Below are 17,199 nucleotides of genomic sequence, written 5' to 3'. Positions count from 1 at the left end.
ATTATTTCTGTCATCGCTAAATTCTCTACACTATAGTCAATAATAGAATTGTCCTCTAAATTAGTTAATAAGAAAATAATAATTTTAATTACATTCGATTTTTATTTAAACCAAATATCGATAGTTCATAATAGGAAAAGGAATAGTGGGGGGTAGTTATATAAAATGTAAGGCAAGGAGTGGCTCGGGCTCCCTCCGTTAAGATAAAACATAGAAACACTCAGTTACTCATAGCCGTACGGCAACTAGGGACCTAACCACACTAGGGATCTTCTATTCTAGCTCTCGATCATCCGAGACCGAGAGCTCAGTATCCGATGAAGCTGTAAAAACCGTCAATAGGGTTAACAGCAACAACATCTCCGAAAACAAGCAAGCAATCAAGGCTCGGGCTCAGTCGCAGTCTCGGCGCTCAGTCGCCAACGAGCTCAGTGTTTTACTAGTCGTCACAACGGAATGTTCAATATATTTGCGTTGTCGCATTTGAGTTCAGTTTGTGTTTTTTAAAGTATTGTTAATATGGCCGCTCGTCTGTATTTTATAGGAATTCATTTGTGGAAATATCTAACAGGGATGTTGGTTGGTTGTGGATTGTCAATTTTAGTGTCAACGAGACGAAGCCGTTAATATTTTTTCAACTAGTCATAAAAATCAGACGTTTAAAACGATAGATCCAAAAACGATATGTTCTTAACTGAAAGCTGACTCTATTTTATTATATATTTACGTTAAATTCAACTAGTTGAATGAAAACCGGTCAATTCAAGGGACAACCTTATGTGTCAAACTGTCGCTGTCACCTGTCACTTTTTACCAAAACAAGAAAATAGGACTGTAATGTTTCTTATTTTGTTTTGAGTAGATTAATGACAATATCTTTTTCTTTTCTATTGTATTTTATTATATCACGTTTGCATTGTAAATAATAATTTATGAACTAATCATTACCATGCTAAGTACATATGGGATAGTGACTAGATTCTATGTCCTATTTTTTCTTTATCCATATAATTTAAGTGTGGACTGTGCTGTAAGTGAAGAAGAAAATTACTACAATGGATTTTCCTTATTGTTAGTTTCTAATGTAAACTAGTACGAAATATTTGAGTAACAGTTATTGTATAAAATGTTTTCTATATCATTTATGTATTTCAGGTACAATAAGGGAAATCACGAATCATTTAATACGGTACTGGTGAAAGATATGTATTCATATCCAAAGGAATGCTACGACATCTTACAATCATTTTCACAGAGTGCATCTAATTTGACAATGTGTTCAATTTTAAATGCTAGGCCAGTAAGATTATGTGAAAAATGTGTTGATCATTATGTTTGTTTTCGTAACAAATATCAAGAGCTTCTTAAAACTGTTGTTAATGGAACATCATGCAGATCTGTGTTTATGTCACATGATAGATTGAATGTGGTGTTGCAATATCATGACAGTATATCAGCAGTTTGGGAAAAAGGAAATTGCAACAGTAAGTGAAGAAACCCTATATAAAATTTAAATATAATACAATATTTTAAGGTTCGTCTATTTTTAGATTGCTTCAACTGGACTGATAATAAACCAGTGATAAAGAATGATATAAATCATTTCATTACATTGTTTAATGACACAATGAACTGTTTTTCCAACAATTATGACCCAGAAAATAACAATACAGTGTGTGAAAAATGTATGCAATTCTATCTTCAGTTAGATTCATTCTATGCGACTTTAAGCACTGATTCCATTGGAGTGGATTCTGTTTGTATGGATATTGTTGATTCGGTAAGTTTTTTTTTAATTACCCAGAGAAAAATAAACAAATGATAAAATCAACTAAAGATTACATTTGCTCTTTTCTAGATGAATGCTACAAGAAGTATTTGGAGTAAAACTTTCAATTGCTGCAAGTTAAGAATAACACCTGAAATTATATTTCTGTGCAGCGCTGGACTGATATCATTATTGCCTTTAATATTTTATGTATCTGTAAGATATTGTGGGCCAATAAGAGATTTGCCTAAAGTTTTAAAACGTAAGTATTACATTACAAGTGGGGTTTGAAAGCATTTTTTTTATAAATTGATAAAACATTTAGTTCTCTACTGTTTTATCAAGTATTTAAAAACCATAATTTTAACAGTACTGGTAGTATAATTCTGATTTGCATATTAATGATGCTTATCTATTCTAAGTTATAAGTGTGGAGGTACACTGGTAAAGGGTAGACTTAGAAAGAGATGTATGGATCGCACAAAAGGTCACAACTGAGATGATAGTAGATTAACCTGGTTAAATAAAAAGGAAGTGTTTTAACCTAATGGAAATAGAATAAGGACAGGAAGACGATGGTTTAAAGTTTACCACCAAATAAAACACACAACTTTATTTGATTTCTTTATTTTTCAGAATCAAGAATCAAACAAACTATATTAAGATCAGTAAATTCCAGACAAGATTAAACAATGTAATATTTAATTTATGCCAAAGAGATATTTACAAAAGCTTATTATGAGAAATTTGAAAATCTTAGAGAAATAAAGCTACTTATAAAATTGTATTCTTATTGTTTATTTCATTTGGCATCAGCACTCATTGTACTACCAATAAAGTTAGGCACTGTTAAGTAAAACACACTTCGACCATTGCTGATATTGGATGTCAACATGGTTATATATTTTACCATAAATATGTATAACTGCACTACTTCTGTATAAGTACTATATTGGTATTTGTTAAAATTGCATTTTGCAAGCCTACATATAATGTAATAACTACAATTTGTCAAAAATCCACACCAAGCGCTAGACGCGGTAAAAAATGGTTCATGTATTTTTAAGCATAAATGTATTTGACTAAGTTATTTATGGTAAGGCCCTCATTGTTTTGGCAGTGAAGGTAAGGCAATCTTTCTTTTGTTGTTTTTAAATTGTTTGCCTAATGTTTTATGCCACTAAAATTTATTTGAAACTTTGCTATCATCAAAAATTGACGACTTGGTGGCACCGAATGACTTAAGTCCAGTTAATTATCTATGTCTAGCTTTTTTATTGTTATTTTTCTTTACACTATTACTATTGCTATTAGTGAGTTTATGCTTCAATGAGTTCAGTGCTGTATCTCCCTTTGCAATACTAAGAGCAGAATCTTTATCTTTTGGAGTTCCGGGTCTACTGTCTAAGCCAACTGCAGAGAGCATTTTAGTATCACTGTTAAATGATTTTTGTAACATACCAGATGCCATCTTTTGGGTTGCACTTTGTTTTGTTTGACTCATTGCTTTTTCGATAACTCCATTAGTGTGCTGTTTCCCAGATGGCTTGGATGCAATACTCTCTGTAGAGCCGTGAATTGTTGTGTGATTTAGATTACCTAAGTTCAGTCCGCTCAGTTGTGTATCCGATGAATCTTCATTTGTCTGGGATTCAGTTTCGCTATTCCGTTCATCTATTAAAAATAATATAAATTGTGTACAAGACTTAAAAAAAGGTAATAGTTTTAAAATTATCATATTATTAATCTTACTTTTTGTTTCTGCTGGATCGACAAGTCCACTGACTGCCTGTTGGGAAGAATAAAAAAATAATTATTTTAATTTTATACCTGGTCATGTATGAGTAATAAGATAATCATAAAAAAATAAACCTTATGCAAGTTTAGTAGGCAATTATGTTTCATTTAATCAAGATGTAACATGAAATTGCTAATACTTACAGCCATTGACGTTATAGAAGATTTAGAAAACAACCGCTCAGCTTCCTTAAACTTTCTGTTACGTTTATCTGCTTTGGAATTTGTACTCTTGTTAGTTGTGAGGTAGCGATCCCATCCACGAATTATATTACCATACAGTTGAGTATCTTCTAAATATGAGCCTTCAAAAGCGTATATTTGTCGCTCCAAACTAGCCAAAGTTTCCTAAAATAAAAACATTTTTGACAAGTAAATAAACTATAAACAACAACAAATAGTTGTTATTATTAATTTTGATAAATGGGCATTTAATATGAATCGGGATAAATTTCACACATAAGATTTAATAAGTACTCACGGCTACTTCGGCTTTTCTTTTAACTAATTCTGCTAATTCAACTCTTGTATCGGCAACAGAAGTTTGTTTGGAGGCCATATTGGTTTTAGAACCTTGCACATTTGGAGCTTCGCCAGCAGGGCTTTGCGGTGAAACAACCATTTTCGTGGATGTTCTTTTACTATTTCTATAATACCATAACCATACTTATAAATTTTTAATATAAAATTCTGCAAAATTGTATAACTATTTCCTAATTATTGCTCAATAAATCTAAAAACTTCAGTAACAATCTTAAACTCGTTTGACACACTTGACATTGCCTCTTGAACCATAACCAAAAAGCATCGACTATAGACATTTTAAAGATTAAAAATGGTCTATGTAGTCATAGATAAAAAATGTTTTAAAGGTGCTCTGAAAAAAACGAAAATAACGTTCTGTTGGTACTTACCAATTTGACTTATTAACTTTAATATACTGTATATTTTCATGCGAAACCTGAAGTTCATTTGCTTCTAGCAGAAACATATTAAATAGACGATGAAATTTCAAAGAAATGATCTTTCGAGAGAGATCAAATATCGGCTTAATGATTGATATTATTCCGCGTTTAGCCCACATTACGATTTAGTTTACACAACGCTATGCTTAACGCGCTTGGACTCGCCTTTGCACTTTTTAAAAATGCTATGAAAAAGTTTACTATCGGCAGCAGCCTTTGAAACTATAAAAGGAAATTAAACATAAAAATGTATTAAGTCACAACCTTTAATACCCTTAACTTGATTAGTGTATTCTATTTTCATTCATATTAAGAATAAATTTTCATCACTGTATACCACTCTCATAAATTTATACTAAATTTAGTAATATCATTTCCATTTAAATAACATTTTGGACATTCATATTCAGGATCAGCAGCTTTATTTGCCTAAAAAAAGATAAACATATTGATTGTAGTCATAAACCAATCAGTAACTATTATATCTGTTAAATTGCCTTACCGATAAGCAATAATAACAAAATATATGTGAGCAGCCCATCACATGAGGTAGTACTGGTTTGTTTGAGCAACAAGCACAAACAGTATTGATTGTCATTGTTGGTGGTTTTGCTCCTCCGACAGACCGAACATGTTTTCGCCACCAAACATATTTTAAAGTATTGCTCAGTTTTCTTCTTAACCCAAACAAATTGACCAGAGAAACCACTGTACCTATTAATTCCTGAAAATAAAACGCATCAATTCATATACATAATTTTATAGAAACAACAGTAGAATTGTTCACAGTTCACCAAATAAAGCATCGAGAAACATAAAGTATTAAAATTGACTTACAATTAGATTATGCCATAACAGTTCTCGAGTCCAGGAGAGATCTGTAAGGTCTTCCCTTGCCAGTTTATCTGCAGTCAGTTCAAGTCCAAGTATAAAATCTATTAATACCGGATATTTCCCAGTCTGTATAAATCTTAGGAAGTTAAAAATATCTCCTATCAATTGAAATGTTTCTAATTTAGTGCAAAAGTTTTGCACTTTTATATTTGAAGTTAAACTATACAGGGCTCTGTCTTTCAAATATCTTAAACCTATTGTATAGCCATAGTACCAATACAATTTGCTTTTTGAAAGGTTTGTGGTGTCATATTTCAAGGATAACATTTCCTGACCAAATGTACATTTCTTGTTGCATAATGAGTACTTGAACATCCAAGATCTTAATAAGAGTTCAAGCTCAGGTAAAATTGGCTGAAGAATTCCAGGCTGAAAATCGAATGTTATTATGAAATACGCTAAACATAAACTATGAAGGGTTTATTTGAAAACCGAAAAAAAAAAAAAACATTTTACTGTTTCCTTAAAGAATTGCTGATTTTTCACCTAAACTATCGAAATAAACAAATAAAAAACACAATAATTCGTCGAAATGGAATAGATACAAACCTCTAGAAATTTCGTAGCATTAAATAACAGTTGTTTGAATAAGTCCTCAACTTGCTCATCCAATTGTAGAGAATCTAGCTGAAAATATTAAAAATTTTTAAATTCATATGTTGTTTTTGTTAGTAACTGAATTTATTATTTAGTCGAGAAGGTGTATAAGAATGTTTAAAATAAAGTTAGAAGTTTATAGAGAGTCGAGAAGGTGTACAAGGTTTTTTTGTTGGATGGTTACTTTCTGCCGTCCCAGGCTCTGGAGTTCTTCACATAGTTAATAAGTTATATAATTATATTATATATAATTATAAGCATCAATCAATCACATTTTATACAATCTCCTATTTCATATATCCCATGATGTTACGCGGTACGTATCGAGATGAGAAGTCATTTTTAAACATCAGATCTACAATTCCTTATAATATTTTCTATACACATTGTTTCAATATTAAAAAGCCATCCTACTTGTGTAAAGTTTTACCTACCAGTAAACATATTAAATTCCAACATCATAAATAATTGCTTTAAACTTATTTACCTGTGTAACTCTGGGAATGTATGACATTGACATGGTAATGGATATAGAGGTACAATTTTAAATAAATTGAAAATTAAGGTAGTTAAGATAATATTCATAGGCAACAGTAGCAACCATATTACTGAAGCTGAAGTGCGTGTACTTTGATCAATAGATAATTCTATTGTTAAATCACGCTCTTAAATATTGTTATTGTTGTTGATAACTGTCAATGACAATTGTCAAATATAAACAGACATTATACATCATTTTGACACTAGTTATGTTTTTGTCTATGTTTTTTGTACTTGTCGTTTATTTCAGACGTCTACAGATTAAAAAATAATTAAGATACAGCTGAAGGCATAATTGAAAATGTTTTTCTACATTAGAACACCTACAATTTTAGGTTCTCTTTTAATATATATAAAGATAAATTCAGAAATATTTCATGAAATGTATTACAATAGAAAAACGGTGGAGCATATTGTTTTCTCGCAATCATACGATACATAAGTAACTAATGCGAAAATAATTAGATTATACTTTACTTAGTAAAATTGACGGAATAAATATAATATAATATGTCACATTATTTGTGACGATCAATCTTTGCGTAATGTGATGGAGCAAGTAATACAATTTATTTGAAATGAAAGCGACAACATATTATGTATTACCCAATGTTACTCGGTCAACAACTGATTTATATGCGTTACTTGTTAGAGTTTATTGTTTAAACGGCTGAACAGATCTCGATGAAATTTGACACAGACGTAGAGAATAATCTGGAAGAACACATAGGCTACTCACTTTTGGTTTTTTTTACTTCCACGCGAACAGAGTCGCGGGCGACAGCTAGTTAGTGATAAAAACTTTAATTTAGACAAAGAATGAGCTTTACCTGAAACCGACAGTTGGAAAACAGTTCAATTAACAAAATCGCATATTTTCAGTTCTTTAGAACCTTCAAACCTCCAATACTTAAATTACTGCTATTGTTTACTCGGTATTATTTATGAGACTCTCGTTGTATTAGGCGTCTTTATAAGTTGTGCTCCAGATCCTCGGGCAACCTATTTAAACTTGAGCTTGTTAATGATAGGGTGATAAGAATAAGAACAAAAAAATCATAGAGATCTTAGTTTATTTGTATTTTCTATATATACATTTAACATATTCTTAACTTATTTTTAAAGGACATGATTACAATTTTTACAGTAGTATCCTATGGAAGTGGTACAGTTTAGTGTTTGTCTTTGCTATTGTGTACGTTGGCATGGAAACCGGTCTCCCAGTCGGCGACGTAGTCCACCGTGCGCACCGAGCCGTCCGGTTCCACCAGAGAATATTGACCTGGATAAATTTATTTATATCTTTACATCTAGACTGTTATGGTTGATTTAATTGCGTAATGACTTATTGTATCGTATTAATTATTGATACGGCGCCTTAAGTGGTGATATAATACTAACAACATTATATATGTCACCCATTTGCTAAACTTGTATACTTTCTACGTTTGATGTCTTAAAAAAAGTTCGGGAATTTGTAGTTACGTACTTTTATGTTATAAATCTACGGCAGCTAAATAGCTTAATATTAAAATTAATAGAGCTGACACCTTATTATATGATCAATAATCATAATTCCTCACATCTGTACTTCACATATGAATCGGCACAAGAGTTTTGCGCAAACTCGATAAGAATCTATTGTTACCGTCTCAGCTACCCTTGCTGCGCTAAGAGGGCGACAAAACTTCATTTCGTCGTTATATGCCCTTTATGTGATTGTTGTAATTTAATTGCTTGTACAATGTAAGAATTTATGAATTATTTGATATTGATAAGTGTAATAAATCCCTGCACGGTGTAATATTCAAGGGTATAATGAATAAAAAATTGAGCAATGAAAAATGTATTGAGGCGAACCGACGTCGGTTAATATTTCATAAGATAATGTTTATGCGACATTGCGTCACACCTTGTAACACTAAGTAACTAAAGGTCGTCGGGTTTACCGCTTTTGAAAACGTTGAATTAAACTTATTTTAAAACTAATTGAATGGTATAAAAATAAAAACGCTTCTCACCTCTTACAACATCGCCGTTTCGCTCTTCCTTTTGTTGCTTAATGTCGCCAGTGTGGGGATCGTTCACTCCGTACTCGAAGGCGTATCGCGGATGAGCGTCCTGTGAAAAAACTTTTTTTTAAAAAAGAAACTACGAAAATGCGGGCGATATGCGGGCTAACCATTTAATTAAAATTTAGTTTGAAACAATTATTTAACATATCTTGCACCCTAAATATGTCATTAGAGAATGAGTAATTGCTTCAAATTACATATTGTTTCTTCACTTCTACATTACTATCAATCATCGTATTTACATTAGTCCTGACAACCTAGTCGTGGTTGTAACGTTACGTAGGACCTTTACATCACTAACTGCCGTATACTGAAACGATATTAAAATATATAACAGCGTTAAATAGGTCACGTTTATTTAATTGAAATGATGTATTTGATTCGTTTCACTATTCAGTTGTAAGTATATTTCAAATACCTTTAATATTATTGAAATAGTATCTGGGAACTATAGACTGGAGATTATATCGCCGTTGAAATACTGAATTGAATTAAAGCGTTTACAATGAAATATAGTTTGAACAGAACACGATCACTATTACCAATAAGGAAGTTGAACATGACAGACCTAAATACTTGTTTTCTGTGTTTACATAACATGGAAGTTTTTATAGCTCATCTGAAGGACCATTACGACAAAAATGGAATTTAATAAATAGTGAAATTTTATATAACTGTCTCGAGAATGAACCTAGTAAGTTCCAGTTAAATTAACATCGTTTTATTGCATTAACTAATAGCGCCCAAGAAAGAAAACAGTAATTATTTATGTCAAAGACTGTTCTTATGCAAATAATATTAAAATTAAAAGCCCTTTAAATCGCAGTGCAAGGAATCTTGACTATTAAGGTTTTAAGGTCATTAATATACCTAACTGTAATAAATAATAATAATAATAATTGAATTAAACACTCAGGTTTCAGCCTCCCGCCAAGATGGCGCTCTACATTTCTTAATGACATTGACAGATGTCAGGGACAGGAAGTATAAGCCAAAGATTTAGTGTTGCAACATTCTTAAAATAACAAAAATTGGGGTTGCAAGCTCATCTCATTTCTGACAACGCGTTGAAAACTAAACGTATTATCATTCAAAATTATCGGCCGTTATATCTTTAAAGGAAGTATGTTTACGACGATGATAAATTACTGATGAGTTGAGGGCTTAATTTCGATGTAAGCGATTTCTTATGATTTATGAACTAATCCGCAAACGTGTATCAATTCCGAATCGTTGCCTACACATGCTATCTTTTGACTTGGTTTTTGCAATACAAATGTTGATTAGTTCAGTAGACGAGTGCTTTAAGCAATACAACTAAAGTCATTAGAAATTGATGTTTCGTACAGTTTTTACCACTTTAATTCGAAACTTTTGCAAAATTAGTTGAGAGCGTGTTCTATCTTACATATCTCTGATATTATAAATGCGAAAGTTTAAATAGATGAATGAATGGGTGTTTTTTTAGAGTTTTTAGCCTAAACTGTTGAACGAATATCGATGAAATTTGGCAAAATTGATATAGTTTGATAATATTTAATTGAATAATTGAAATCCACGCGTACGGTGTCGCGCGCGAAAGCTAGTTTATAATATTGCTTAACTTGTATTGGATCTTAATAAAATATAGATGCATTTTAAAATGATACGTATCGTAAACGTACACGTATTAATTGTGATTTTTAAAACGGTTGTAGCAATAGTAGATAATTATGACGCACATAAAATTAAAATTATATCTTATATCCTTATTCCTTATTATGTCATAAGTATTATCCTCCCGTGCATTGACTGACGTAGTTAATAATCAGAACCCTTTATTGATTTATTTGGTTACGTTACGCAAGTTAAGGTTATTGTCCTTTTCTGTTATGTAAAAATCCTTTTACCTGCAGATGATGTTCCTGATTTAAAACATTACTCATTTAATTTATATTAATCTCAAATAAACAACTTGGTTAACTTTAGAAATTGTTTTAATAAATTTTGTGAATTAGTTGTAGCGTATGGGTTAAAAACAACTTCCAAATATCTTAAAGGTTATTTACAGGATCAAAATGCATAATGCTTACAACTAATACATAATCATGGTAATTTAAAATGTATTATAGTAAATGACAATGGCTTTTAGTAAAGTCAGTGATAGCAGATCAACACGACCTAATGATCCCAGCGCCTATAATAAATACCATTCGCCACGCCTATTGAATGTCAATGTCTCGCTTTGGATAATAACAAAGCCTGGGAAATAATTGTATTGAGGTTAGGTATTGTAAATTTATCAATTTAATTTGAATTTTGTGTGGGATGGAGCGAGATTTAAAATTGTAGAGACAACTATAAATTGATTACTAGAGTTCTGTAATTAACCAATGAAAGACAGCAGTGAAATATAATCGCATGTAAATGATACTAAATAATATATCCAACGTAAAGAAAATGCTTCAGGGATTACAAAAGTACTGTTTTCTGGTGAAAAAAAGAACAATTGCTGACGTCAGTGAAACGCCTTGAGGTTTGTTTCGGATTCGGATGCAGAAATGAAATTTGATTTCACTATATCTCTTTTGTTTCGACCAACAACAACAGCTTTAAAACATCAAAAAAATAATTAGAATTTAGTTTTCCTGGTGGAAATACTTAGTCGTAGTTTTATATGACAAATGATTAATGAGCAATGCGAGCGAATTGCATTGCCGACGCTAAGAAATAACACACGTGAGGCAACGTCCCGTAGGGTAAATATTACTGAAGCGGTTTTAGGATACGTTTAACTGTTTTAATATTGCTTTATTGTGAATTTTGTAAGTGACTGTATGTTGGGTAGCCGCGAGTAATTTTGTGATCATTTTTTGTAGTTTACAAATTCTAAGTGATTCTTGTCTATTACTCGTATAGTACAGTAACAAATACGGTAGGAAAAATAAAATGAAATAAAAAATACTCACATAATTTTCCAAAAACTCTGTATGAACATTCTTAACTCCCACAGATGCATGTCCTCTTAGAGCCGCTTGTGAATACTGCGATACTGCAGAATGCTGCACTGCCACTGCCGGCGCTGAGTACTGAACCACTGATGGTGAACGCTGGACTGATACTGCAGGTGAGGAGTATTGCACTACCGGTGTCGCGTGCTGAACACTTACAGCTGGCGCAGAATATTGTGCTAAAGCTGGAGCCGAGTGTTGTATCGCTACCGCCGGTGCCGAATATTGAGTAACTGCTGGTGCTGAGTAATGAGTAACTGCTGGTGCTGAGTAATGAGTAACTGCAGGTGCTGAGTATTGAGCAACTGCAGGTGCTGAGTATTGAGCAACTGCAGGAGCGAAATACTGAGTGGCAACACTTGGTGTATACTGAGACACTTTAGACGCTGAGTATCCAATAGAGGCTGCGTTTGACTGAGAATTGTATTGTACACCGGATCTAGAGTGATATTCCTCCACAGTTGGGGCGATGTATTGGGATGTGGCAAGAGCTGGTGCTCTATAAACAGGTCCGGCTTGTTGATATTGATTTACGATAGCAGGAGCTGCAGTGGCGTATGCAATCTGAGGAGTTTGTTGAACTTGAATCGCCGGAGATGCTTTATATCCAACAGTTGGTGCGGCGTACACTTGAGACACAACTGGCCCACCAGATTGGATATTATAAGAGTCTAGTGATGCTTTCGCGGAACCTAAAGATATCGATTGTTGGCTGAGTAAGTTGTTAGACACGTATGAGGTCCTTGCTGGCGATATAGAGTATTTAGCAATTAATGGCGCTGCAGTAACTTTAGCTATGATAGGAGCTTGCGCGTAGGTTGCTAGTGGAGTCACCGTCCTGCCTGACGATGCTGCAGAAGATAATCCAGCGGAGGTAGCGTAGCCGTGATATTCGTTTTGATTGGCAGTTTGAATGTAGTTAGCTTGAGTGACTAATGGAGCTTGGTATGCAGCCGCTTGTATCGCTTGCTGTTGGTATGCGACACCTCCATACTGGTTAGAAACTAGTCCGGTGGTCAGCTGTGCGGCTGGCACTGGGTACGAGTATCCCGAGTCACCACATCCTTGCCCTTTTTGCACCTGACTGAGGTGGTAATTGAGATCTGGGTCGTGGTAAGCAAGTACGCTTGCAAGTAGTGTTACTACTACTATGATCTGAAACAAAAAAAATGCGTATAGTATGTTTTTACTTAAAATAAATTGTTTCAAATATTATGCAAGTGTTATTGAAGTATTTTTACATCGTTAGCTCACCGATTTCATTTTATTGCAGTTTATGGGATGCGAGTTAATTCTAAATGATAATCGCTAGCGGTGCGTTCATTCGATTCGCTCGGTAAAGTTAATAGCTCGAACAACTCGAATTGTATTTGGCAAACGGCGTCATTCGAAATGAGAGCAAAGTGCGCCTGCAAAGTCTTATATAGTAATCTCATATGTGTAAGAACGGGTCACACTTTTTCACATTCGCCGTTGGCGTAGTCGGTGGGCGCGGCCTTAGTGCTGTATGACTCGTTATTCAGTTCTATTAGATTGTAAATCATTAAATATCGTTTCCTTCTTAGGCGCGAAGCGCGCAATGCACATTGCATTAAACTAAATCCACTAATCATGAACTTTGTTACGTTTTATTGGTTGCATGTCTATTAGATCATAACACACTCGTACTACGCGTTATTTAATATCGATAACAAACTGTTTCACTCGTTCAATATTTTACAATTTACATGTTAAGCTTTCTGAGCTTAGTTAACTTTTTTAAGAGAGCTTTTTCATGAAAATAGTTAATTGAGTAAAATCAAGATGAAATCCAATTTCGCTCGAACTTTAACTTAAATCATTCGGTTACTTACTTTGTAGTCCTAAATTTAACGTAAACAGTCAACATAATATGTAAATGTTTCGTTGAATATTTAAAAAAAAAATGTAACAAATTAATCATTATCGAATTTAACTAATCTAACAACAGTGATAAGACTGTTCAGTCAAAACTGTGGGTGTGTATTCAAATCTTTAACTGGACAGTTCAAATCAGCATGTATAGGCATTATTGGTAAAATTGTATTATACCTACGAGATTTTGTTTTCGATTTTTATAATGTATGAAAACAGAATTCTGAGACTGCAAAAGTGGCGCCAGCACCGGCATTTTTTTAAATATATTCAATTAACTTTTATATTTTTAAACCTTTCCTCGATATCACACAGATCGTTTTACGTAATAGTTAAACGGTTTATTTTTTAAAACGGGTACGTCGTTAAACTGTGTATTTTACTTTAAATGGGGATTAGTACTTGAGGTATATAGTTTAAAGTAATGTAATGTAGTTACACTGTCGAAATGATGTACATTATGTAACAAACTAGGGTGCCCCTTTATACCAGTATATGATACAAACACACTATATCGTAAATAACGAAAGATTTTATCTGGAATAACGATACAATCATGTCACACTTCATACTAATATTATAAATGCAAAAGTTTAGATGGATTGCTGGATGAATGCATGTTTGTTAAAGTTTGTAGCCTAAACTGCTGGATCTCGATGAAATTTGGCATAGATTTAGGGGATCGTTTTAAAGAACATATAAGACTGCTTTTTTTCGCGCAAATGTTGTTGCGGGGCAAAAGCTAGTACCTAATTTAATATGATGCGGTTTTATATTAAACAAGTTTATGTAAGTTTCGAAATAATTAAGCTAAACAAAAGTAAATAGATTTTCAATATTCTCTATATGCATTTACTTACAAAAACAGTAGCTTCAGATATCTGTCTCGATAAATGAATTAAGGAACGGAGTCGTTTCCGTTTGGTGCGTCAATTGATTGTTTTCCCCTTGACTATAAAAGGATAGTAAGGCTACGTTATTATCAATCATTAAAGTTGTTCGGTCACGTTTCCTGAACCACACAAAACAAAGAAACATCAGCACACTTTATTTTATTTTGACGTGAGGTTCTACCGCATTTCGGAAAAACTAAAAGAGAAACGTCTCGTTGGTACGGCCATGTTCAGAGGCGACCTGAAGATCACATGGTCAAATTAGCTTTACACATGCCGACGACGATGCGAACCTCCGGAAGACCACCTACCACTTGGCAGACGATGGACCAATGGGATATGAAAGAAATAAAACTTGCCGAACAAGCCTCTAAGTTCGTGCTTTCTGGAGACTTAGGACAAGGAAGGCCGACCCCAAATAACTGGAAAAAGCGAAGTTTTTCACGGCGTATAAAAGGGATGACATTATTTATTTATACTATCTTTTCAGTAGTGGAAGCCCAGTGTTATTTGTATATTGGTAGGTGATAGCTATAGTATTTTAGTTCTTGATAATTCGCAGTGTCGCAGACAGGATCGAATTGAATATAAATTATTTAGGTTTTGGCGAGCAATTTGGTAATAGGAAATGTTGTTTGAATATAGTCTATCTTATAGCTCGTAAAATTAAATTTTAGCAACGCGATACAATCACTGGACAGGTGTATAGGAACGTTTTAAGTTTATAGTCACTTAAAATGAGGTTACAATTGACTAAGATAGTTGCAACAACGGTGTTATCAAGTCATTTTTATTAAAATTATTATTAAAGCACATGAAAAAAATGATGTCATTTAAAGTGTTTTTTTAAACATTTTTTAACTACGACACGGAGACAACCCTAACTTCTGAGTACTATGTAATGAAACTTAAATTATGATTTCACTCAAATTCCACCATTGATCTTATGTCTCCCTAGTAGAGTTCGTAACATGCCTTTATCTGTGAGAGATATTAGAGTTATCTAGTAATTAATTTACGTTTTCATTTACTATATAAATATGTAACATTTTCTTTTTAACATGTAATTTTTTTTAAATACATTTCGTTTAATATCGAGATGAGAAATATTACATCATTTAGTTCAATGAGAGTAAAATTTGTTATTCATATAATTTTTATACGTTAATTCACTGTCAAATTTATGACGGTACAGTTTCTTGAGAAATAAATTTTCTCACGATGTATTAGATATCTGTTTGTAGTAACCCTCTTTAATGATGGGAATGCGTTGTTTCTATTACTTATCATTTTAATAGAATTATTGTGTAGGTACTGTTTACTTAATTACATATGACTCCAAATTAATCATAATCATTCAGACGAGGCTTACTTGGTATTGCGCATAGACTAAATTTCTACGCGAATGGAACATATTTATAAGATAACTGATTTATCAAATCCTAGATGTTCCCGTGCGGCTTCACGCGTATGAAATTATGGAAACTTTATTTTATTGTTTACGTTTGTCAAATTCTCAATTACAAATGTCAAAATTGCAGTTACCATAATAAACTTGCTTCCTTAACAATGGCAGCTTGTAGTTTATGGTCCCTTTTCAACATGTTGGTTTTTCCAATTTATTTGCCATATAAGTATAATAATAATAAGCTTGTGATGATGATGATGAATTTACATTATATCAAATAGATACAGCCTTAATTGTATAGTTTTAATGCAGGTTTGCAAAAGTTTCTATTTTATCGTTACCTAGTGATTCATTACTGTTAATTTGACATAAGTTTTTACAGTGCAAAACTCAATTTAATAGTTCTGAGACTTTCATGAAGTTATGGAACCAAAAACACAAACGAATAGTTAAATGTAGCTGAGAAACCGGGTATAAATAAGGTAGTAGGGAAAAGTGTCGGTCAAAATTTTACTTCAGTTTTAGTATCACAAAATCGAACTTGATTTAAAAGCGTTCAATTTAAAAATAAAACGGTGGGTTGTGTTAATCATGAAATCGTAAAGGTCTCTAATGATATAAGTAGGTAACAGAAAGGTATCACGTTATCAATGTAACTATGAACTTTGTGCTAAAAATATCATGACCCATACAAAGCATGGCCTGGCCTTTACCGCGACTTCAAATTACATATCAGAAATATTTATAGTGGGCTAGTCGGGTGGTGTGAAGTGGTTCTTACATACGAGTAGGTATGTGTAGCAATTTATGCACCTGAACTCAGGCCGATAAGGTTTTACTCGACACTTTGCATAAGGAAACGACTAAGCTCTTAACAACTTACATGCAAATTATGCAACATGTATGTTGTGTATTAAGATTTGGGTCAATTTAAATAGATTAAATGAGAGTAAAGCGGGTAATTTACTTCAGTAAATTGCTACAGCAAAAGGGCTAGACTTGTAATGTTTTTAACCGCGTAACAGATACTTAATGTAGAACTGTGAAATAAAATAGATTATAAGCAATTTAGTAAAAATTACGAATAAAGTAGGTGTTCTTTAATTTGATAATATTCCATATGGTCATTTATTAGTTGAATATGTCTTTTTGGATTTTATAGTAAGGCAATAATTAGAGTCTTGCCATGAAATCCAAAAAGACAGAAATAATTCAGAATAAGAACACTTTATTATTTAATGTTAAATATGATAATCAAAAATGTAATGTTAAGCTTAGTTACATACGTATTAAGCGAGCGTTCGCACGGACGCGAAAACGCTAGGCGGTAACTATGTGTCAAAATAGAACGTATGGGATTGTATGAAGCTGTTCATACG

General features: G+C 32.8%; 4 protein-coding genes across 4 annotated transcripts; 1 reads left to right on the top strand and 3 right to left on the bottom strand.

Annotated features, from left to right (window-relative positions):
• Positions 1-817: 817 nt before the first annotated feature.
• LOC106102093 (osteopetrosis-associated transmembrane protein 1) lies at positions 818-2,778 on the top strand. Its single transcript, XM_013281505.1, has 5 exons — positions 818-1,071; positions 1,156-1,484; positions 1,551-1,780; positions 1,859-2,030; positions 2,405-2,778. The coding sequence occupies exons 1-5, from the start codon at positions 950-952 to the stop codon at positions 2,455-2,457; spliced, it is 906 nt and encodes a 301-aa protein (XP_013136959.1). The 5' UTR covers positions 818-949; the 3' UTR covers positions 2,458-2,778.
• Positions 2,779-2,908: 130 nt separating this feature from the next.
• Positions 2,909-4,352, bottom strand: LOC106102104 (chromatin modification-related protein MEAF6). Its single transcript, XM_013281516.1, has 4 exons — positions 4,047-4,352; positions 3,710-3,913; positions 3,521-3,557; positions 2,909-3,442 (listed from the first exon to the last, which is right to left on the bottom strand). Exons 1-4 carry the CDS (start codon positions 4,185-4,187, stop codon positions 3,024-3,026), a joined length of 801 nt encoding a protein of 266 aa, XP_013136970.1. The 5' UTR covers positions 4,188-4,352; the 3' UTR covers positions 2,909-3,023.
• A 428-nt stretch (positions 4,353-4,780) lies between these two features.
• On the bottom strand, positions 4,781-6,736 carry LOC106100931 (peroxisome biogenesis factor 2). The gene is made up of 5 exons (XM_013279999.1): positions 6,509-6,736; positions 5,974-6,051; positions 5,368-5,793; positions 5,033-5,254; positions 4,781-4,959 (listed from the first exon to the last, which is right to left on the bottom strand). The coding sequence occupies exons 1-5, from the start codon at positions 6,539-6,541 to the stop codon at positions 4,873-4,875; spliced, it is 846 nt and encodes a 281-aa protein (XP_013135453.1). The 5' UTR covers positions 6,542-6,736; the 3' UTR covers positions 4,781-4,872.
• A 900-nt stretch (positions 6,737-7,636) lies between these two features.
• LOC106100670 (endochitinase A-like) lies at positions 7,637-13,035 on the bottom strand. The gene is made up of 4 exons (XM_013279634.1): positions 12,881-13,035; positions 11,585-12,781; positions 8,583-8,682; positions 7,637-7,843 (listed from the first exon to the last, which is right to left on the bottom strand). Exons 1-4 carry the CDS (start codon positions 12,887-12,889, stop codon positions 7,734-7,736), a joined length of 1,416 nt encoding a protein of 471 aa, XP_013135088.1. The 5' UTR covers positions 12,890-13,035; the 3' UTR covers positions 7,637-7,733.
• Positions 13,036-17,199: the final 4,164 nt, after the last annotated feature.

This window comes from Papilio polytes, unplaced genomic scaffold (genome assembly GCF_000836215.1).
Source record: "Papilio polytes unplaced genomic scaffold, Ppol_1.0 DF824303.1, whole genome shotgun sequence".
Taxonomy (NCBI): domain Eukaryota; kingdom Metazoa; phylum Arthropoda; class Insecta; order Lepidoptera; family Papilionidae; genus Papilio; species Papilio polytes.
The sequence above is the reverse complement of the archived record's forward strand: the minus strand, read 5'-3'. Positions and strand labels throughout refer to the sequence as shown.